Here is a 19487-nt window from a genome sequence, read left to right as displayed (position 1 = left end):
CACACACACACACACACACACACACACACACACACACACACACACACACACACACACACACACACACACACACACACACACACACACACACACACACACACACACACACACACACACACACACACACACAATTTCCGCCAAATGAAGCAGTCGTTAGTGTCGTCCCAGAAACTTTCTGATATATATATATATATATATATATATATATATATATATATATATATATATATATATATATATATATATCGTATCTGACCCCGCTAGACGCTGACGGGTAATTATAGCGTTGTCCCCTATTCAATGCTTTCAGCTTAATAATTGACGCCATTTAAAATTAAGACATGGCATAAAAATATCTAATCTTGGACATCGGCCACCAGCCACATAAGAAATGCGAATAAATATACTACACATTCCTTACTCACCCGCCGAGAGAGGCACGCCAACTTGCTTTCTTTTTATACAACCATGGTCGGTATTGCACAATGAGGTGTAAAAACAGAAGTGGTGCAAACATTCGAACTATAGGCGCACGAAATTCGCATAAAAAATCAACACAGACGACGAGGACCTTGTAAGCGGTGCGGCGTGATGAATGAACTTATTGACGATCCGGTACTCCATTTCCCAGTATCTTTAGGTGGAGACATCGAAATGTAGGGAACGCGTATCCATTATAACGCACGACGAAGACATCTTCGGTCCATCAATCGACTGGCTAGGCGTAGTATGTCTACGTGTTTTTTATCCGCACAGAAATCGAGGAAGAAAGAAGCAAAAAATAAAAAAAAGAACACAGACAAATTTTCCTAAGCGGTGGTGACTAAATTTCAAGTGTCCTTTTCCCTTGGCCTAAGAAACAAAAGATTCGAGACAAACGCCTCACCCAATACGTGGAGAAAAGAGGATAAAAGATGATACTCATAACCGAGGGCACCACTTCGTTCCTTGCCGTATATTGAGCCGAGCCGCCATCGAGGAACGGTTTGTCGTGCAGTGACATACCGGCCCGTTTTTCTGCGGCGCTCGGGTTGGGCGGCCATGTAGCACGTCCTACGCATCGACGGTGGGTAGGGAAAATTAATCTCGGGGGATTTTGTTAGAGTATCCTCCTCTCCTCTCAACTCAGGACTCTTTCCCAATCTTCCCGTGGAGAGGCAGGTGCTCGCACGTGAACGCTAGTTTATTTTCACTACGCTCCCTAATGTTCTTTTTTTTACATGTCCTTCTCCCACCCTTTCCTCTTAACGCGTCTGCGTAGGTGAAACGAATAAAATAATGTAAATCATGCAGCCAACGTTTCCAAGCTCTGTCTATGGATGTGGGCCCACGAATTGACACAACCAATGAAACGAAAGCCGGGGGACACGGTCGAGTTGAGAAAAATGATGCATAAAGAAAATTACGCGTTAAACGAATGGTATATAGGCCACATGCCTTATGCGTGCTCAGAGCTTCAATTTCAATATGGGTCTGCACGAGGTGGTCTTTGACTAAAGCTATAGTCGCCACAGTTGAGGCACCCTGAGGCAGACCCAGAAAGATTCGAAGCGCATGTGCCTGAAAGCTTTGTATCATACATCGACTTGTTTTGCTGGTGTTTGAAAATGCAGCCAGACTGTATCGTAGAAAGCCAAGGAAAAGCATCCTGTACAGTCGTAACATGGCATTGAGCTGTGTGCCCCAAGTCTTTCCAGCGAGAAACTTGAAGAGATGACATATGCCCGTCAATCGCTTTTTCAAATACGGCACATGAGGGCTCCATGATATGTCTCTGTCGATTATGAAACCCAGAAATGTGTGAGATCTACGATATGGTTTATTTGGCCATTAATGAACACTCTGTAATTCGTCATGGGTTTGCACGTCTATGCCAAAAGAGCGCACTTTCCGGAGGAAAATTCCAGGCCTCGATTGCGGAGGTACAAAGCAGTTGATGTAGCAGCTCTCTAGATTCTCGCTTGTAACTGCAGGCGAGCTACCGCAGATGTCCAGATGTCATCTGCGTATGTTGATAGACAAGTATTGTTTGGTAGGTGCGTATGGAGAGCGATCAGTGTTAGATAGAATAACAGGGGGCTCAGTACAACATCCTGCGGGACGCCATGCACGACAACTGAAATGTGCAGAGGTGTTCCCGGCCTCCGTACTCACAAAAAAGGATCGCATTTGGAGATATCTGCGTATCCACTTAAACATTCGGCCACCCACTCTAATCTTTTCTAGTCTGACAAGGACGCCTTCATGAGTAACGTTAACATAGGCTCCTTTGACGTCAAGGAACAGAGAGGCGCAAAGACGCCTATGGCCTTTCTCATGTTGAACGTACGTGATTAGGTCGACGACGCTATCGATCGACGATTGACCACGTCGAAAGCCAGCCATGGCATTGGGGTAGATCTCATAATACTCCTAGGACGACTCCAGGTGCCCAAGGATCATTCTCTCTATCACTTTATAATATAATATTCATTGTTGAGAATTTACGTCCCGCAACAATGATATTATGATGAGGGATGTCAGAGTGCAGTGCTCCGGAAATTTCGACAATGCGGTGTTCATTTCTACCCCCTGGGGTTGCTTACGTGCAGCTAAATCAACTTCGCCTCTATCGAAATGCTGCCGCCAGGGCCGGGACTCCATTCCGCAATCTTCAGGTGAACACTCGAACGGCATACTTGGTGAAGACCGTCCGTGTCTACACCAGTTATGCAAAGAGAAAAAAAAAGTAACGTAATCTGATGACGTCCCCACAGACGTTATCATGATTTTACTTAACGTTACATCACATAACGTTACACGCGTGATTACGTCCTAGCACGACATCACCGCTTCGTCAAAGGAGGGGTTAATCACTTAGGCAGTGCCGAATCAGGTGAGCTAGATACAGAAAACTTGCAAAGCTTCCGATCCTGGGGCAACGCAAAACGACATTAGGGGCGGAAAGCTTTCGCGGAGGAGGGCGAGGGAGGATCAGCACATTGACGGAGAACAAAAACTGAAGGACACTTTGTAAATTCCAAAGTGTGTTTGCTAAAAGCATGTGGTCATTCGAATTACTATGCAATGCCTTTCTTTTCTTTTTAAGCACAGACTTCATCTGCAGTTGGTGCATGTAGGTCTCCCTTCTATGTGCACACCACGGTCGCTAAATAATAATAAAAAACTTTTTTATGCAGTGGCCGTGTCCAGACTGTAGGGCGATTAGCGATTTGAGGCACGAGCTTTGGGAGCGCCCCGCTTTAAAGCACCACATGGGCGAAGGATTGACGGAGGAAGAATTTTGTTCATTCATCAAGAGTCACGACTGGTTTGACCAAGACTAGCCTGTCCAGAAGACCTACGAGAGGGTGGTGAGGTTTGGCCTGCCTGTAGCAACGTGGGAGTGGCCCGCAGTCTTGCCCTTATAGAACGTGGTGCTATCTATCTATCTATCTATCTATCTATCTATCTATCTATCTATCTATCTATCTATCTATCTATCTATCTATCTATCTATCTATCTATCTATCTATCTATCTATCTATCTATCTATCTATCTATCTATCTATCTATCTATCTATCTATCTATCTATCTATCTATCTATCTATCTATCTATCTATCTATCTATCTATCTATCTATCTATCTATCTATCTATCTATCTATCTATCTATCTATCTATCTATCTATCTATCTATCTATCTATCTATCTATCTATCTATCTATCTATCTATCTATCTATCTATCTATCTATCTATCTATCTATCTATCTATCTATCTATCTATCTATCTATCTATCTCGCGGGGTCACCGGACTGGAGAGTCATAACCTTACGCATAAGCCACCCATGAGTTTTGTTTTGTCAACCTTGAAACGCCCGTTAATAATTTGTTGCTGCAATTCTACCACCTTTGACTCCGCTTCTTATGTTACTGGCTTGCGTGATGAGGAATAGCAGGTCCTGAATTAAATGCATTCGTGCTGAGGACGTAATAAATTGAAACGGGGCATATGCTGCTAGAGATTCGTAATTAGCGCATGAAACTTTGTTATTTAAGCCTCCGAATGTCTGTGTCATATCCATATTGTAACAATATGACAACGAACTGACAATGCGGGGGTGGCACACAGAACCCGTGCCCCCCCCTCCCCCGAATTTTTTTTCACGATAGTATACATACATAGCCAGCCTGCCCGGCCCCCTCTTCAGATCTCCCTTTGCGCACGCATTCTTTGAGAAGAGTTTCTGCATACGCCCTTGGTTTGCGATAACCGCGGTGAGAGAAGTAAATTTAGTTATGTCTGCCGTGCAGCCTCCTGTAACTTTGGTTAGCCGTAGCTAACTACGGCTAACCAAAGTTGGCGATTTAGTGTGAACAAAGGGCAGCGAGAAACCGAGCCAACTAAAGTAGCGAGAAAAAAAAAATGAAAAAAAGTTTCTTTTTCTTTTTTTCGTCACAATAGTAACTTCGACGTATCGCGCCACACTCGCATTCCTGCCATGGGGTGACGCCTAATGGCCATGATGTGTGGAGTTCCGTTTAGGCGGGCTGCATCGGTAGCGCCCCTGTAGACTGGTTAAGTTAGCGGCTGTCTCTTAGATGGGCCAGGATTTCGCAAAAAGAGGCTTATAAATTGGGCCCCAAGACTGTGACGCCGAATTTGTCCGATTCGATTCGGTGGTCGTTCACCACGCCGTGCTCAGCGAGTGTACTATTTGGCACTGGAACTTGCAGACGTCGGTTTTATGTTGCTGCAAGCTCTAGAAGTACTTTGCATTCCCCACGTACCAAGTCAACACGAAGCGACGCCCAGTGATTCGACGGTGATTGGACAAAACGGTGGTTCGACCAAGGAGGTCAGTTCGACGAAACGGCGAACCAGGGCGACCTGGCGCCAACTTTTCAGGTCACCCTAGTGCCAACAGGAGCAAATCGTTCAAAATGTCACAAAACTGCTGGCAATGTGGCGACACCTAGCAGAAAGCACGCAAAGCGTGATGAAATAACTATGGCCTCAAAGATAGCAAACGCACCGTCGCGCGTTTGCAGTCTTCGAAGTCATAAAATATCGATTGCTTGACTCCACGCAGAAAGGAAAGGTTCCTTCATGGAGGAAGAAAAGGTTTCCTTCCTCCGTGGGTTCCTTCCTCTGTGCTTGACTCAATTGGGAAACAAGCGCCCTCTCATCAACCGATTCGTAAGCTCCACGCATGTTGTCTGAACTTGACGCTGTGGGACGCTCGTGTTTTTGCGCCTTCTTTTTAATCATCGTCGCAAAAGCATGAAACGCGTAATATTTATTTAAACATTCTTCAACTTAGACGAATGGTGGTGATAACTTTATTACCAGTGAAGCAATGCAGGTAGGAAAGTGTTACATTCATTCGTAAGGCATTCTTTTATTATTGTAGGACACCAAATTAATTGAACAAACACTTAAGCTACGGAAAGCACAGAAGACGTTAATTGTTGTGCTTATGTGTAGTGTACCGATTGTAACACAAAAGTGAAGGTGTGACGTCACAAGGAGCAGACTGCTGTTAAGCATAACGGTTAACGTCCTTTGTGCTTTTCCTGGCCTTACTGTTTGTTCAATTCATGTGGTTTTGTCCAAGAAGTAAATGAGACCTTCGAAAAAATTCCCTTTCTGTTATTATACAGTGTGTTATATCCTAATGTCGTCCACGTAGTCTCTCAACTGTGCTTTCCTGTTTTCAAGCAATGAATATGAAAGAAATTAATGTCGAAAATGTGAAAAGTATTAGAATAGTCAAGAATAATATTAAGATATTTCATTTAATAATAGACTACTCGATACACACAGATCCGGAACAAAATGAAAGCGAAAAAAAAAGCGCATGACAATCCTTTGAAAGGACTCAGTAACTGAGCCCTACAACACCACACAAAAAGAAAGAAACGTGGCAAAATGTCTCGGCGAGTACTGTGTGACTGTATGGCTCCCTGAAGTGTATCTTAAATTGTCGCTTTGCGAAGACTATTTCGTTGTATATATAAACAAGGGTGTTATTCTTTCATAAAAGAAGACTATCCTTTCATATTTTTTTTTACAAAGTAAAAAAAAAAGTCATCCACGTAGATATAGCTTTTCATTCTGTTTACAGTTATCACAAAATGTTTATTATAATCAACGCGCTGACTTATACCACTCATAACATTTAAGTCGGCGATATTTTTGTAGCCATGTGTCCGGGAATATCTAAAGTTGGCAAGATCTATAAAAACGTCAAGCAACGCACATGCATTTCAAGTGCGCATTTTTATTTACGGTCAGCGTGTGTGAACGATTGCACAATCATAAACTTATTTAAGAAGCTGGTAGGTCACTAGCAAATGCGGAACTTAGGGCAGCGTTTGCGCAGGGCGTCAGCAATCTCAGAGTCCATTGACTAGTGGTAGTGCCTCTTCTAGTCGATAGATGTCGGCCAAGTCCACCTGAGGCAGAGGGATCGGGGGAGCGTGATCCTTGCGGTATCCGCGATGTTTAATAGCTTTGTAGATTGATTTTGTGTCTAGGTTTCATGGTTTCGCAAGACATTCAAGTATGTGGGGCTGATAGAACAAATAGTAACCCGTTTATGCAATACGCTAATAAAGAAAGAGTAGCATACATTCTGCATTACTAACGATGGTTCAATGAAACGTCTGCTTATGTAACGTGTTCTGCTATATGGTTAAGCCATTTGGCAGCATCTCCTTCGTACTGCGAAGTAAAAAGCCTGAGGCTTAAAGTTCAGGCGTATGCTCGTGTTAGCTGATCTTTTCTGAAATCCCTGGCACTGTCATATTTGAGGGCAGTCGTAGGCAGATATATATGTTTACGACTGCCCCCAAACAGGACAGCGCCAGAAGCGCCAGCGATAAAGCAACGTACATATATTCGAGTTCCTTTATTCTTCGCAGGGTTGGTGCTACGAATCATTAATGATGTTCAGGAGCTACGAATCATGAATGCGTGATTTTGAATTTAAACGACTCTAGTGCTCGAGGAGAAAACGTTAAAAAATCACTAAATCACGAGCTATCGCTCGCAATCAGTCGCGGACTGAACACAAAGCTCTAAAGACCAAATTTCACCAAAACCCACTGAGAAAGGAAAGCACAGCCTTGCTGTGTGTCATATTACACTTATTTGATGCACTTTGCATATAAACAAAACTTGGAGGCACGCAGGTTTTAAAGAAACAAACAAACAAACAAACAAACAAACAAACAAACAAACAAACAAACAAACAAACAAATATAAATCAAGCAATCAATCAAATAAATCATTGTTTACCATATAAATAGTAAAGAGCTGACCTTAACAAACGAAAAAAAAAAGACTAAACAGTATAGTAATATTTGTGTTTAGTACCAATATGCCGAGCTTAACCGGTGCAACAACTCTGCCAAAGAGTAAGAGCATGGCACTGAAAGCTGATAAGTCTGCTTGTCCTTTCCGTGTGGCGTACTTCCTGCCATAAACCATGATATAAACGGAACCCTATTAATAAACTTTGGAAGCACCAAGGAGTTGTATACATGTCCCATCGTGGGTTCAGAACATAAACACAGGACCTGACATGCTCAGTTTATCGTGTTTTGTCGGGACTTCGTAGCGCAAGCTTGCGTGGCAAGAATAATAATAATAATAAAAGAAATATTGACAGAAAGGCTCATGAGGAGATAGAAGCTCGAAGCAATAAATAAAATAAAAACAAGAAACGCGTCTCAGCTTAACTTGCCCTTACGGAGACAAATTCAATTGCCGAAGCCTTGGATTCGTCTAAATTGCTCGTTACAATTTCTTAGAAGCCAGCACTCCAGACTACTTCAAATATTCTCAAAAGTATTTCATTTATCACTACTCCACCAGATTTTTCATGATCCATACTTGAATTTTTTTTATTTTAATGAGCCATAATAATTGTGCTCTTCTAAGTGCTGTCATAAACTTGAAGCTCATTTTTGCTATATCCACAGGTTCTTTGATTCAACGATTCAAAAGACAGCCAAAGAATTGAACTGCCGATTCCTATTGTAGGCGGTTCTCCATTTAAATCTGCTATCAATGATTTGTTTTCAATATGTACTTTTTTGTGTAACTACCACTATACATTACATAAATCAGTGCGGGAAACTCTCTCGAGCTGCTTCAAACAGGCCCTTTTTTAGAAAAAAACGTGAATTAAAGGCCCTCCGTCACAAATCAAGGAATATTTATTCTGCAAATGTCGCTTCTTACAAAATAAGAGTTGCTGACGTATTCGTAGATTACCGTCCGCGAAACTTGGAGACGTAACAGGCCTACTACGGTTGCATTTACGAACGCCATTCTCACCAACAGTAGCGTGCCAATATGTGGTCAAAAATATGCTGTAAAATGACCACTTGGGCGAGTTCATATTGGTTCATATGCCTGTTTAATTTCGAACAACCTAACATGAGCAGAGTGACGAGGAAGAAACAATGCACACTTGAGCAGACCGATAGGATAAGGAACGACGCTCTCAAAAACCACTTGATGTGTGCGTCGTGTAAACTTTTTTGCCCGCTACAATAAAATGAAATCGACAAAGAACAAAACGGCACAACACAAGTGAGAACTGACAACTGTTTATTTTACTGCAATCATAAGACAATATACCCACATAAAGGGAATGAAAAAAAATAAGAGAACAAAAAGAAACACTTGTGCATCTTCACACTCAAAGATGCGCAATAACTATACTAAGAAAGGGGTGTGCTCAGTCCGGCAACCAAGTATCTCGAGCTCTGTTAGCTTTTCTTGCCCTGAAGAAATGATGATTCTGTTGAGAACTCGATATACGTGAGCTCCGAATAGAGGATAGTCCCTCTCTTGATGTAGTTTTTGCGCATGTGTGAGTAAATCGTTTTGTCCAGTTGTTTTTTTCCACCACCTTTCTGTGCATATATTTCGTCACGCTTCTGTAAAAATAGTTGTCTGTTCGCGCTTGTATTGTGCCGTTTTGCTCTTATTTCATCGGTCTTGTTTTACCGCAGCGCGCAAGAAGTTTACAGTGCTAACAACCATCTGGCCCCCTACCCTGGCTCTTCTAGTTGGGTGCGTCGTTTCTTCTCCTATCAGTCTGCTCGTTTTAGGTTGCCCGCTGTTATACCTGAGTATGAAGATACGCTCTTTAGTTCGAGGAAAGGGCTTAAAAATAGTCTCTATCACCAGCACAGGTATGTGAACACATCGTAACCTAGATATTTGCATTACAGTTCAATTACTTCATGGCGCAGTATCCAACATTTAGCTAGCACGCTGATATCAAGCGCGCTTTCCTGGTATGGATGAGTACTCTTCACATGCCTGCCAAATTGAAGATTCTTTTGTAGAATGAAGCAAGAAGCATTCTATCACAATGACCGATGTAACCATATCTGCTGTACACAAAAACAAAGAATAATATTTATTGATTCACAGTAAACATTTATCATTTTAAAAGCGCTAATCGGCCTCATTGAAATACCTTAAGTGGTTTGTTAAGGCGAGTATTTCTGTAACCTTTACGCCACCATCGATAAAAAAGCGGTAACTGGATCGAGCTTAACAATTTCAACTTTTCGCGCCTCTGCTTCCCGCCCTTCGTTAAACCTGATCAGTGCCACCACCTGGTGTTGCTCTCAAAAAGCAGTTTAACACCCTGCGAACAAAAAAAAAAAAAGTACCGATGCAGTCAGCGCCACGGCACCGTAGCGGCCAGCGGGGACGTCACGGGCCGGCCATCTCGAGCTTCGACAGGCCTGGCGTCGAGAGTTCGACGTGCGCGCGTGCGCTTGGTGCCGAGAGTAAAAAAGTGGCCGTCTGGTATGGCGAGATGGCGAGTCTCTCTGGACGACGGTTTGTTCTCTGGGCGATTTTCTGGAGCACATCGACTCTGGCCGACTTGGATTTCCCCAAAAAAGATTTGTAAGTACACACCACTCTCGCTGTCCACATTTCGGAAAGCCTGTTACGCGCGCGTTGTCACGCCCTTTCTCGTCTGTCGTGCGGGGCTCGGGATGCTTTCGCGAGCTCTCGGTGTGTAGACGTACGGTTCCCCGTTCGTACGCCGTTAGTTTCCGCGCGGTACGGGCAAGCGCGAGCCCGACCCCCGTATGGTGGCGCTTTAGATGCCGCGAAGTTACGAATGCGCTGTAGTTGAAAATGACTCGAAAAAATTTAGGAATCTTGGGGTCTTACAGTGGGTCTTGGAAACATATCTGTTGTTTAATGTGTTTTGTTTCGGAAGCAAATTGCGGGGCAGAAAGCGAAATGACGGACCAGCCGCGAAAGTAGTGTTTTGAAAATTTGGTCTTAAAAATTATAAAGTGTGAGTAGCCTGCAATTGCCCGTAACTTTTGATATATTTTACCACTACACGCATTAACATATATTGGCAAGTCTCGTGCTAAACAAATTGTGCAGCAAAACTGCAATTTTTGTTCACTACTGACTTTAAACTAAACTCGAATCTGTAACTATTGACTTCAAACTAAACATGAATCTGGTGCACGTTCTTTCAAGGCGCCGGCAAGTGCACTGATTACGAGGCATGACCTTCACCGTAAGTGTTCATTAAACCCTACGTGCTTTAAATGTTAGTGCTAGTTATGAGCTTTAAATTTTATGGTCACCGTAATATAGCATCTGAACTGTGACCTTTCATAATCTTGAAAAGAGCTACAAAAAACCAATTTCACCCACTAGGTATTTGCTCCTGTAAAGCGTGTTGTACTGCAAGCACGTACTTATTGCGGAGAAGGCAGCTTGTTGCACGTCACCGCGTCTCTTGATTTTGGACGGACAGGATGATGATGGTCGCTCCAAAGAGCTATGACGTGAACTAGAAGCAAAAGTGCAATATAAAAAGAATATGGTATATGTGAACATAAACTCTGATAGTGAAAAATTAGCAGTAGCCATTACCTGCCTTAACGGAAATGTGGCTAGTTATCCGACGTCGAACCAGCGACACAAATGTTTTAAAGATAATGAAGTCTCAACATGCTTCGCGTTACTTGCGTGTTTACTACATTTGTAGAAACTTTTTTCCGTATGTGATTGTCTATTCGCTGTACCGTTATTGTAAGCTTTTTGACATGCACAGCATAATGCTCTCCCATAGTGGAGTACATTGTACTCTAAATCATCAAATATATCTTTTTTTCTAAACATGTCAACGCAGCCTCATCAAGTGTGAAGCCCACGGTATGGCTTTATGCTCCCCTATATTAGAGTACTACGTACTCTTAATCATTAACCACTTTTCCTAAACACCATTTGCGCGAAGGCTTATTACACACTGTTTTATGAATCGTTCATCTTTTCTTCTGAACACATTATTTTTTCAGGCTATAACAGCTTGTCACTCACCCGTAGCAAAATAGTGCTGTGCTATTTTTTTTCATTTTTAATGCGTCCTGATGGCTTTAATGTCAGCGCTATCAGGATGGAAAATAGGACTTAGACACGTGTTTCTCCTCGGTGCTAAAACTTGCGACGAGCTCAACGAGGGGCCACAATATATAGCGAGTAGTTCGGTTAGGAACACCATCGACGAATTAACCAGTGTAAATACTTGATTCGGGAATGTTTTCTATTCATAAAATAATTACCTGACCAGCAAAGCAATCGAGAAAAAAGCTATGTGCGTTCAACGTTTGACATAGCATGGTCCATGTCAGATTTGTGAATGTTACTTTTTCGTGGCGTCACCTGTGGCTCTTCGGGTGGTGTCAGTTGTTGCGCTACCGAAACGGAACAATAAATTGACGTTATTTCTACCATTAAGGTATCTGAGAGGCTGAAAAGCTACTTTCACGCAAAAAGCAGCAGAGTTTGCATGACGAGTTAGGTGAGGTGGCGATTGACATGAGGTCAAAAACTATCTCCCCAAGGCCTCCTGAGATGAAGAAGCGCCGCCTAAACGTGGCGACAGTGAGCATGTATGAGAACAGGGCACAAAGTTGAGGTCACGAAAGGTCAGAGTTGTTTTGACGTCTCCATAGCATACGATGTGTATTTTTTTTGTTGCTGATTCTTTATAATCGGGCGATCAAGCAGGTATCCAGTGTAGGCCCTTGTCCATCTAGCAGAATTTGTATTTAGCGTTGACGAACAGGCCAGCTCTTACTGCTACCAAATAATACCCCATGACCACTTCTTCTGTATTTCATTCTTAAATTACATGGCTAACTCAGAGAGAATGTTTTCAGGGGCACCACACACAGGAGCACCTTGCAGTGTAGTCCTGTAGTATATTTTATGTTTCGCTGACTTCATTTTGAATGCGCTGTTAGTATGTTGCTTATTACCGCAATTAGGTATACCTTTGTTAATTAGGAGAACAATTATCAAGTCTAATGACAAATAGTAGTTTAGCTAATGAAATGTCAACTGTGATCGGAGGATGAACCGATGAACTGCCAACAAAATGTGCTAGGTCACGGAGGAACACGCTGCCACTGCCGACAGATGGCGTGACGTGCAGATGTCTCGCAGTGAACATTACAGTTTTTTTTTGCATAATGAAATTCTCTGTCTTTAAATCTTGATTTAAAATAAATGGGGTGCCTAGTGTATGCTTAAACACAATATAGTCCACTGGGTCTTCAATTTGGTATCGGACGCTAGGTACAGATGGATTTTTTAATTGAGAAAATTGTGGTATTTCCTTTGCAATTGGTCGATTTTAGTTTGATTTTAGAAGCACAACGTGATTTCTGAAATTATAACAGTAAGTGCCTAAACTGCGTGCTTACATATCAAGCGTCCACGGAAGCCTAAATATTGAGGTATCTTTCACAAAAAAACGTCGGTGGTGGTTGTGAAATCGCATCAGCTGTTTTTTTTTTCTGAAAGCCTTTTTCGTACAGAGAGACAAATGAATCACGGCTTACAGCAGTGCGTGCTGCAGCACATGCTGATTTTAAATGTTTACAAGAAGGTAACTTCGCTTAGCTTCTACTATGTTGAATATGCGGTAACTTCATCAACGTCGACATTCACAACGTAGCTCTTAAGTGCTACATTAAAAGAGACATAGATAAATTTGTTATTTGGAATACAAAAAACACAAAAGACGTTACTGATGTAAACTACCACTGATCGCTAGAGTAAACAAAAGACCATTTTCTAGTGCATTTTTGAACGATTTCTCGGATTTATTTATTTATTTATTTCTTTATTTTCAGCGCGCTAAACCACCAAGGCGCCATAGAAGGGAAGAGACTAACAATATAAAATTGAAAACAATATAATAGACGTGCTGCATTATATTATGTTATTGCAATAAATGCATTATATGAACTAATCAAAATGAAAAAAAATCTAACCAAACAAAAATAAAATCTGCAATAAGAAACAATAAGATTGAATTGAGATAAATAAAGGAAGTCATGCAATTTTAGCAGCAAAAGACGTCACAAAAAGACAAAAAACAAATAAGAAATGCAGGTATCGCGATACACGCGAAAGTAAAAAAAACTATGACGAAGAGAGATAGATGACATGATTAGAGATGATTATCCCCATGCATGCCCGTAAATAAAGAATGCCACGAAGAAGAATGTTCTGAAACAAAAAATGACATCGTATGGTCGATGATTCTATAATAATAGTTTTATGTACACGGTATGATTAAGATAGCAACCGTGTTTGCTTTATAGAAAAATGCCTTTCCCCGTATGTTTGTGATCAATCCCGAACGAATGATGCGTGGCACTAGTACGTGGTGATGGACGATGGTAGACCCCATGAAAGAGGCAAATGTGAAAATACAATGAAGTGAAAGAATCGGGCAGTGGCAAGACACGTTTCACTGCTGTAATGATTGCTGAATGTTGGTAATTAGGAAAAATGAAGCGTGTGGTGTTATCCTGAATTCGTATGAGTTTCCTAATTAACCTTTCGCGATGCGGGTTCAAGGTCGAAGTGGCAAACTCAAATTTTGAGCGCGCAAGGGGTTTTTAAAGAAGCATCTTGAGGGAATATGGTGCATTGCTGGTAAACTTGCAAAGCTAGTGCTCCAACGTGTGGTTGGCACTGTTGCATATGTACCGATATGATGAATGTCTTTAGTTTAATTACACCAAAATTTTACGAGGAAGTGCTTTGTTAGAGCCGTACAGCAGCCATTCATTTTCATTAGTTTACCGCACCAGCTCATAATGTAACTTAGGTCTCCCTGTGAAATATTGTTATCATTATTGCTACGACATTTCTTTAAAGTACGCAGTCATCGGCATTGTAACTGCTCGCATTTAGGTGAAAACTAAGTACGTTTTTGCTATGATCCCACAAGACGTTTTGTAGCAGATAGCATCCGACTACATTAGTGAGGAAAAGTAGGCTGTGCAGAATAAACAATGCACGAAATGAAGAATTGACTAAGCCCCGCCTCGGTGGTCTAGTGGCTAAGGTACTCGGTTTCTGACCCGCAGGTCGCGGGATGGAATCCCAGCTGCAACGGCTGCATTTTCTATGGAGGCGATAATGCTGTAGGCCCGTGTGCTCAGATTTCGGAGAACGTTAAAGAACCCCAGGTGGTCGAAATTTTCGGAGCCCTCCACTGTGGGGTCACTCATAATCATATGGTGGTTTTGGAACGTCAAACCTCACATATCAAATCATCGTAGTATAGACTAAGTCACAGAAACTTTGCTACAGAGTTGTCATCCGACACCATGACCTATGAGTCGACCCTAGCTGTACAATGACCGATCAGTGTCTGAAGAGGCGTCACCGTTCTAATTGTATTGTACTAAATCATAGCGTTAGGGCTGCTTTACCAATGAACGTTGTTTGTAAACTTCCAAACTCAACTGTTCCTTCCGAGATACACTCTACACAGCCAAGATTTACAAATGTACATTTAACACTCAATAGTGTTTCACATAACTACCACTAGATCCTCATGCCAGCGCAGCAGTTCTACAATTAGGCTTATGTACTTGCTTTTCTGAAACATTGAACAGCATGTAGCACTTTTAGCGAGTAATGTCGAACACGTTCAAGTGAATATTGTGTCATTTTATCAACTACTTGGCTACGCGATGTCTGATACTTCACTTGTACGTTCTTGGAAAAGAAAAGCGGAAATTTACAGCTCATATGAAGCGAAAAATTGCATAGAATCCTTGATCAGACGTCGCATTTTGTAGTTTTGATTACTTAATAAGTTATACGCTACTGCTCCAGGGTGCTTCAATCACTCATGATAACGAAAACTCTTTACAGATGCAGGTATTTTCTAGCGAGCGCAATCTATGTGACAGTCGTATTTACTTTTAACTCACGTTACTACATGAAAGCACCCTCTCAAGAAGTGAAAACAGACGCGCACACCATTTATCAGGACTAATAATGCAGTTTCCTATTATAAAGTTTCTAGAATGGCGGCAAGATTCGAACAGTCGCTCGAAAGTAAGGGAGGCTAACACGCCAGGGAAAGAAATCTTCAATGTAGGTAGAAACAAAAATGATTGCGTTCACAACAAGAGTAATGAGTTTTCGACGTCGTGCAGAAGCGCGCCCTTGATTACAAAGCCTCATCCAGCGTCGTTTTTGATTACGGGGAACTCCGCTTTCTTGATGGGGCGTGGCATTTCCCCTTCTAAACCCGTGCTTCTAATTGGTTTTCATGAGGAGCGGCTCCCTTTTGATATAGGCCTCGCCGTTCCCGCTCGTTCTTTTGTGAACGCGAAACTATCCTAGAAGTGTTCTTTGAATCCGCCGTGAGGACATTTGCCAGCGTTACACACATTATATTTGGTAATTTTAGTGATTTTATGCTTCAGTTGCTATATACTCTGCTTCTGAAGAGGCGTAAGCAAGAAATAACGTCACCAGAGAACGCATTCTCTCAGTGCTAACATTCGAGGTGGAAATACGAGGCATACATTTACAGGCACACGAAACATACAAAGATACGAGGTGTACAAAGAAACACATACACAGAGGAGAAGCTTACGATGACGCAGTAACTTATGTAATGAAAAATAATAAGCTTAGCGTTAGAGGCAGGAGAAGAGCAGAATGGATTAGACGAAAAACAGTGGTATAGCTGGTACGCTTATTGCTAACAAAATGTGGACCTGTGTCCTCAGGTAATTTGTTAGTTGGCTCAGCATAGAAATCGAGTGAGCAATTGAATTGACTAGTTCGCTTCGTGAAAGGGCAAACATATTTGTAGTTTTTATAAAATGCGTCGCACGGATATAGACAGAACAGTGGTACGGCAACTTTCAAGTCTTTATGCTACGCGTTTTGATCAGATAATGACGATGAGTACTTTTTAATGGCGCAAGGGCCAATTGATGGCCAAAGAGCGCCATTTCAATTGACTACAGATATGAACAATAGTATGATGTGTGGCTGTAAAGGGGCCTTAAAATTCCTCGCGCTAACGCGGTTTAAAACATGGAAGTAATAAAACCATGACAGTGGTGTGAGATATGTGTAGTGATAGAGGATTGCGTCTCTCATAATCAAAAATGGTTTTGGTACGTTAAACCCCACAAATCAATCAATCAGTAATAGAGGATGGCAAAATGTCATGATAATAAAACCATGATGAAGATGTAGTCACCGCAGCCATGACCACGGTACAGAGGTCGTGCTACAGATGACCTCAAAATATCGGGTGAAAGCTACGCACATCTTTTAAAAACGTGAAAAGTGTTTGCAGTTTAAAAAGCGGATCCCTACCGATGAGCATCCCAGGGTGTAGAGGGAGCTGCTGTCGGTAGGGCAGTAAAAAATGCTTTTTTCTTAGAGCATCTAGCTCATTGCACTGGACAAGAATGTGGAGAACCGTAAGGGGTTCTCCACATCTCTCACAATATGGTAGATTGCCGGTAGATAGAAGAAATAAATGTGTAGAATGTGTATGTCCTGTTCTAAGCCTGGTTAGTATTACTTCTGTGTGTCGTGACTTTGATAGCGGCGGCCAATAACCTAGTTGCGGCTTAATAGCATGGAGTTTATTATCTGTGTGTTTATCCCCCATGCTCTGCCAATACCCCCTGAGCTTTCGTTTTATAAAAGGTTTTAAGTCAAGTGCAGGGACTGGTGTTGATGCATTGGGAGTAGCGTCGTTGGCGGAAGCAGCCAGATTGTTTCAGATCAGAACGTTTCCGCATGCCTGCGCAGGATAAGTTGTTTCGTGTACTTTCTTTTCTGCCGCAATGCGCGATTTTAGTTGACAATCGGCATTTGCGCTGTTCTGATACCTTCTCTTGTGTCGGTGTATTCACGCCTACCGGTGTAGCGATTACGGTTCTCAGCTGCTGGTCAGAAGGTCGTGGGTTCGATACCAGTCACAGTAGTCACATTTCGATGAAGGAGAAACGATAGGGGCAGGTGTAGTGTGCGATTTCAGTGCACGCTAAAGAACATTTGAAATTGCTGGAGCCTCTTAGGATGGCGTGCCTCATAAATAAATCACGGTTTTCGCGCGTAATACCTCAGATGTCAGCCTTTATACTCACACCTACCTTTTTATCGTGAATGCTTACAACTAGCTCAACCTTCTGTTTTCTTTAGCTTGTCCGGTATACGGACGACGACGACAACAACAACAACAACAACAACAACAACAACAACAACAACAACAACAACAACAACAACAACAACAACAACAACAACAACAACAACAACAACAACGACGACGACGACGACAACATTAACAACAACAACAACAACGACGACGACGACGACGACAACAACGACAACAACAACAACAACAACAACAACAAGGACGACGACGACGACGACGAAAAAAATAGCACATGCACTTCGTGGTTAGATGTTTTAAAAACGAGACATTGGGGGGGACAAGGCCCACTTTCGCAGAGAAGGATCCAGAATTCACCTCAGACAGGTAGTCATACTGAAACAGCTCTGATGTATGCACTGGGACTATATAGAGCACCTCGAAAGCGGTGGGGAGCCCGTGGTCTTAGTGGAAAGCGTCGCAAATTTTACCGTGTCGCTTTTATTCTTATTTTTATTTTCACGTTGTTTGGGCAGCGTGCCTCACGCCCCAACAAAGCGGACACGGCATTTTTTATTGTGCGTTCCGTGGGAGACGGCCGCAAGGCTCGTCATCAAATGCGGCTGAGGTGCACTCGAAACATAACCGCCATCTCGATGGACGCTTTTGCTGGGTGTAAAGAAGTAAGAAACACCGAAAGTAATGTTGAAGAAAAAATGTGGCGCAGCGTTGGATCGATGAATGTGTACCGGTATGGATGTGGAAAGCGGATACGACCCGCGTTCTTACCGATTGAAAAAAAAAAGAAAACGCTCGCAAAATAACCACGACAACTATAATCAGTCTGTCTTAAAATTTGGTGCACGGATGTGCGGGTTTCCGGAGGGTCCACCACTTTTCGTTTTCAACTTTCCGGAAAACAAAGCAAAGCAAAATAAAAGAAGAATACCGAGAGCTTTTGCGAGACCCGGAAGCAAAAGCGAGTACACAGTTCTTGAACGAAATGGAACACGGCAGTGGTGACAGGTGGCAGGAGCTGTTTATCATTTATTATAACTTTACTTTTTTGTTTTAGTCCGCTGATGGACGTTGTTTCCATCCACTCCTGGGCCGTTGGTTCCCACGTTTGCACCTGTCGCGATAACAACAGTCAGTACTAAAAATAAAAGTAAAAATCAAGAAAGAGGCGTTCAAGACCTGGTGAGCGGGAAACGCACGTACACAGTTCGCAGGAGCAACGAAATGATGAAAGACAGACGCGATTTGTCGATCGAAGCGAATGCGGCGACACAATCTCGGAGCAGTGGTTAGGAAAAATAATGTACGGCAATGACGCTACCCGTGGGGAAGATCAATTAAGACGGGTGGGCGCTGACGTAAGAGGCTAAACAGAGCTCCGAGGGCTTTTGGAAGGAATGCGTATGCAATCAACGGTGTGAGAGGATGTACTATCAGCGTCAAATGAAACTCGAACAGTGGCAAGCGTTTGCGATAGTGTAGCGCGTGCCGTCCAGTTAATCGCCACTGACAGGCGCGCGCATCATGTTCGGCAGCTACTGCGCATATATGCGTGCATGTTCGTAGTGATACGCGGATGGCACTTGCTATACTATCGCGAAGGCTTGCAACTGCTCGGGTTTCATTTGACGCTGATAGTACGGTGCCTAGAAGCGTAAAAACGAAACGATGGCCTTTTAGGACGTTTGTCGAGATACAAGCGATAACTGCGGATACACCAAGAACAACTACGGCAGCAACAACATCATCATCAACAACAGCAGCATCATTATTACCATAATTGTAGTCATAATCATTATCATCAAGAAGAACTACAAGAACTACCACGAACAGTAGGGTTCTGAAAGCGCGGCAGCTTAATGGCGTATCGTTTAAAAAACGACCCGCCATTATTAGACACTTTAAGGACACGATAAGAAATTCAACTTGTTCGCAAGATTTAAAAAAGAGCGCAGTACAGATGACACTACAGTCTTGC

General features: G+C 42.5%; 1 protein-coding gene across 1 annotated transcript in view; it reads left to right on the top strand.

The window, feature by feature from the left end:
- Window positions 1–9783: 9783 nt before the first annotated feature.
- Window positions 9784–19487, top strand: part of LOC119173986 (voltage-dependent calcium channel subunit alpha-2/delta-1-like) — a 152230-nt gene continuing 142526 nt past the window's right edge. Inside the window, exon 1 of the mRNA XM_075894930.1 lies at window positions 9784–9924. Within this exon, the coding sequence (XP_075751045.1) occupies window positions 9833–9924 (92 nt within the window). The 5' untranslated portion in view covers window positions 9784–9832. The remainder of the gene's footprint in view (window positions 9925–19487) is intronic.

Source organism: Rhipicephalus microplus, chromosome 5, assembly GCF_043290135.1.
Source record: "Rhipicephalus microplus isolate Deutch F79 chromosome 5, USDA_Rmic, whole genome shotgun sequence".
Classification (NCBI taxonomy): Eukaryota; Metazoa; Arthropoda; class Arachnida; order Ixodida; family Ixodidae; genus Rhipicephalus; species Rhipicephalus microplus.
This window is presented reverse-complemented; position numbering and strand designations above follow the sequence as displayed.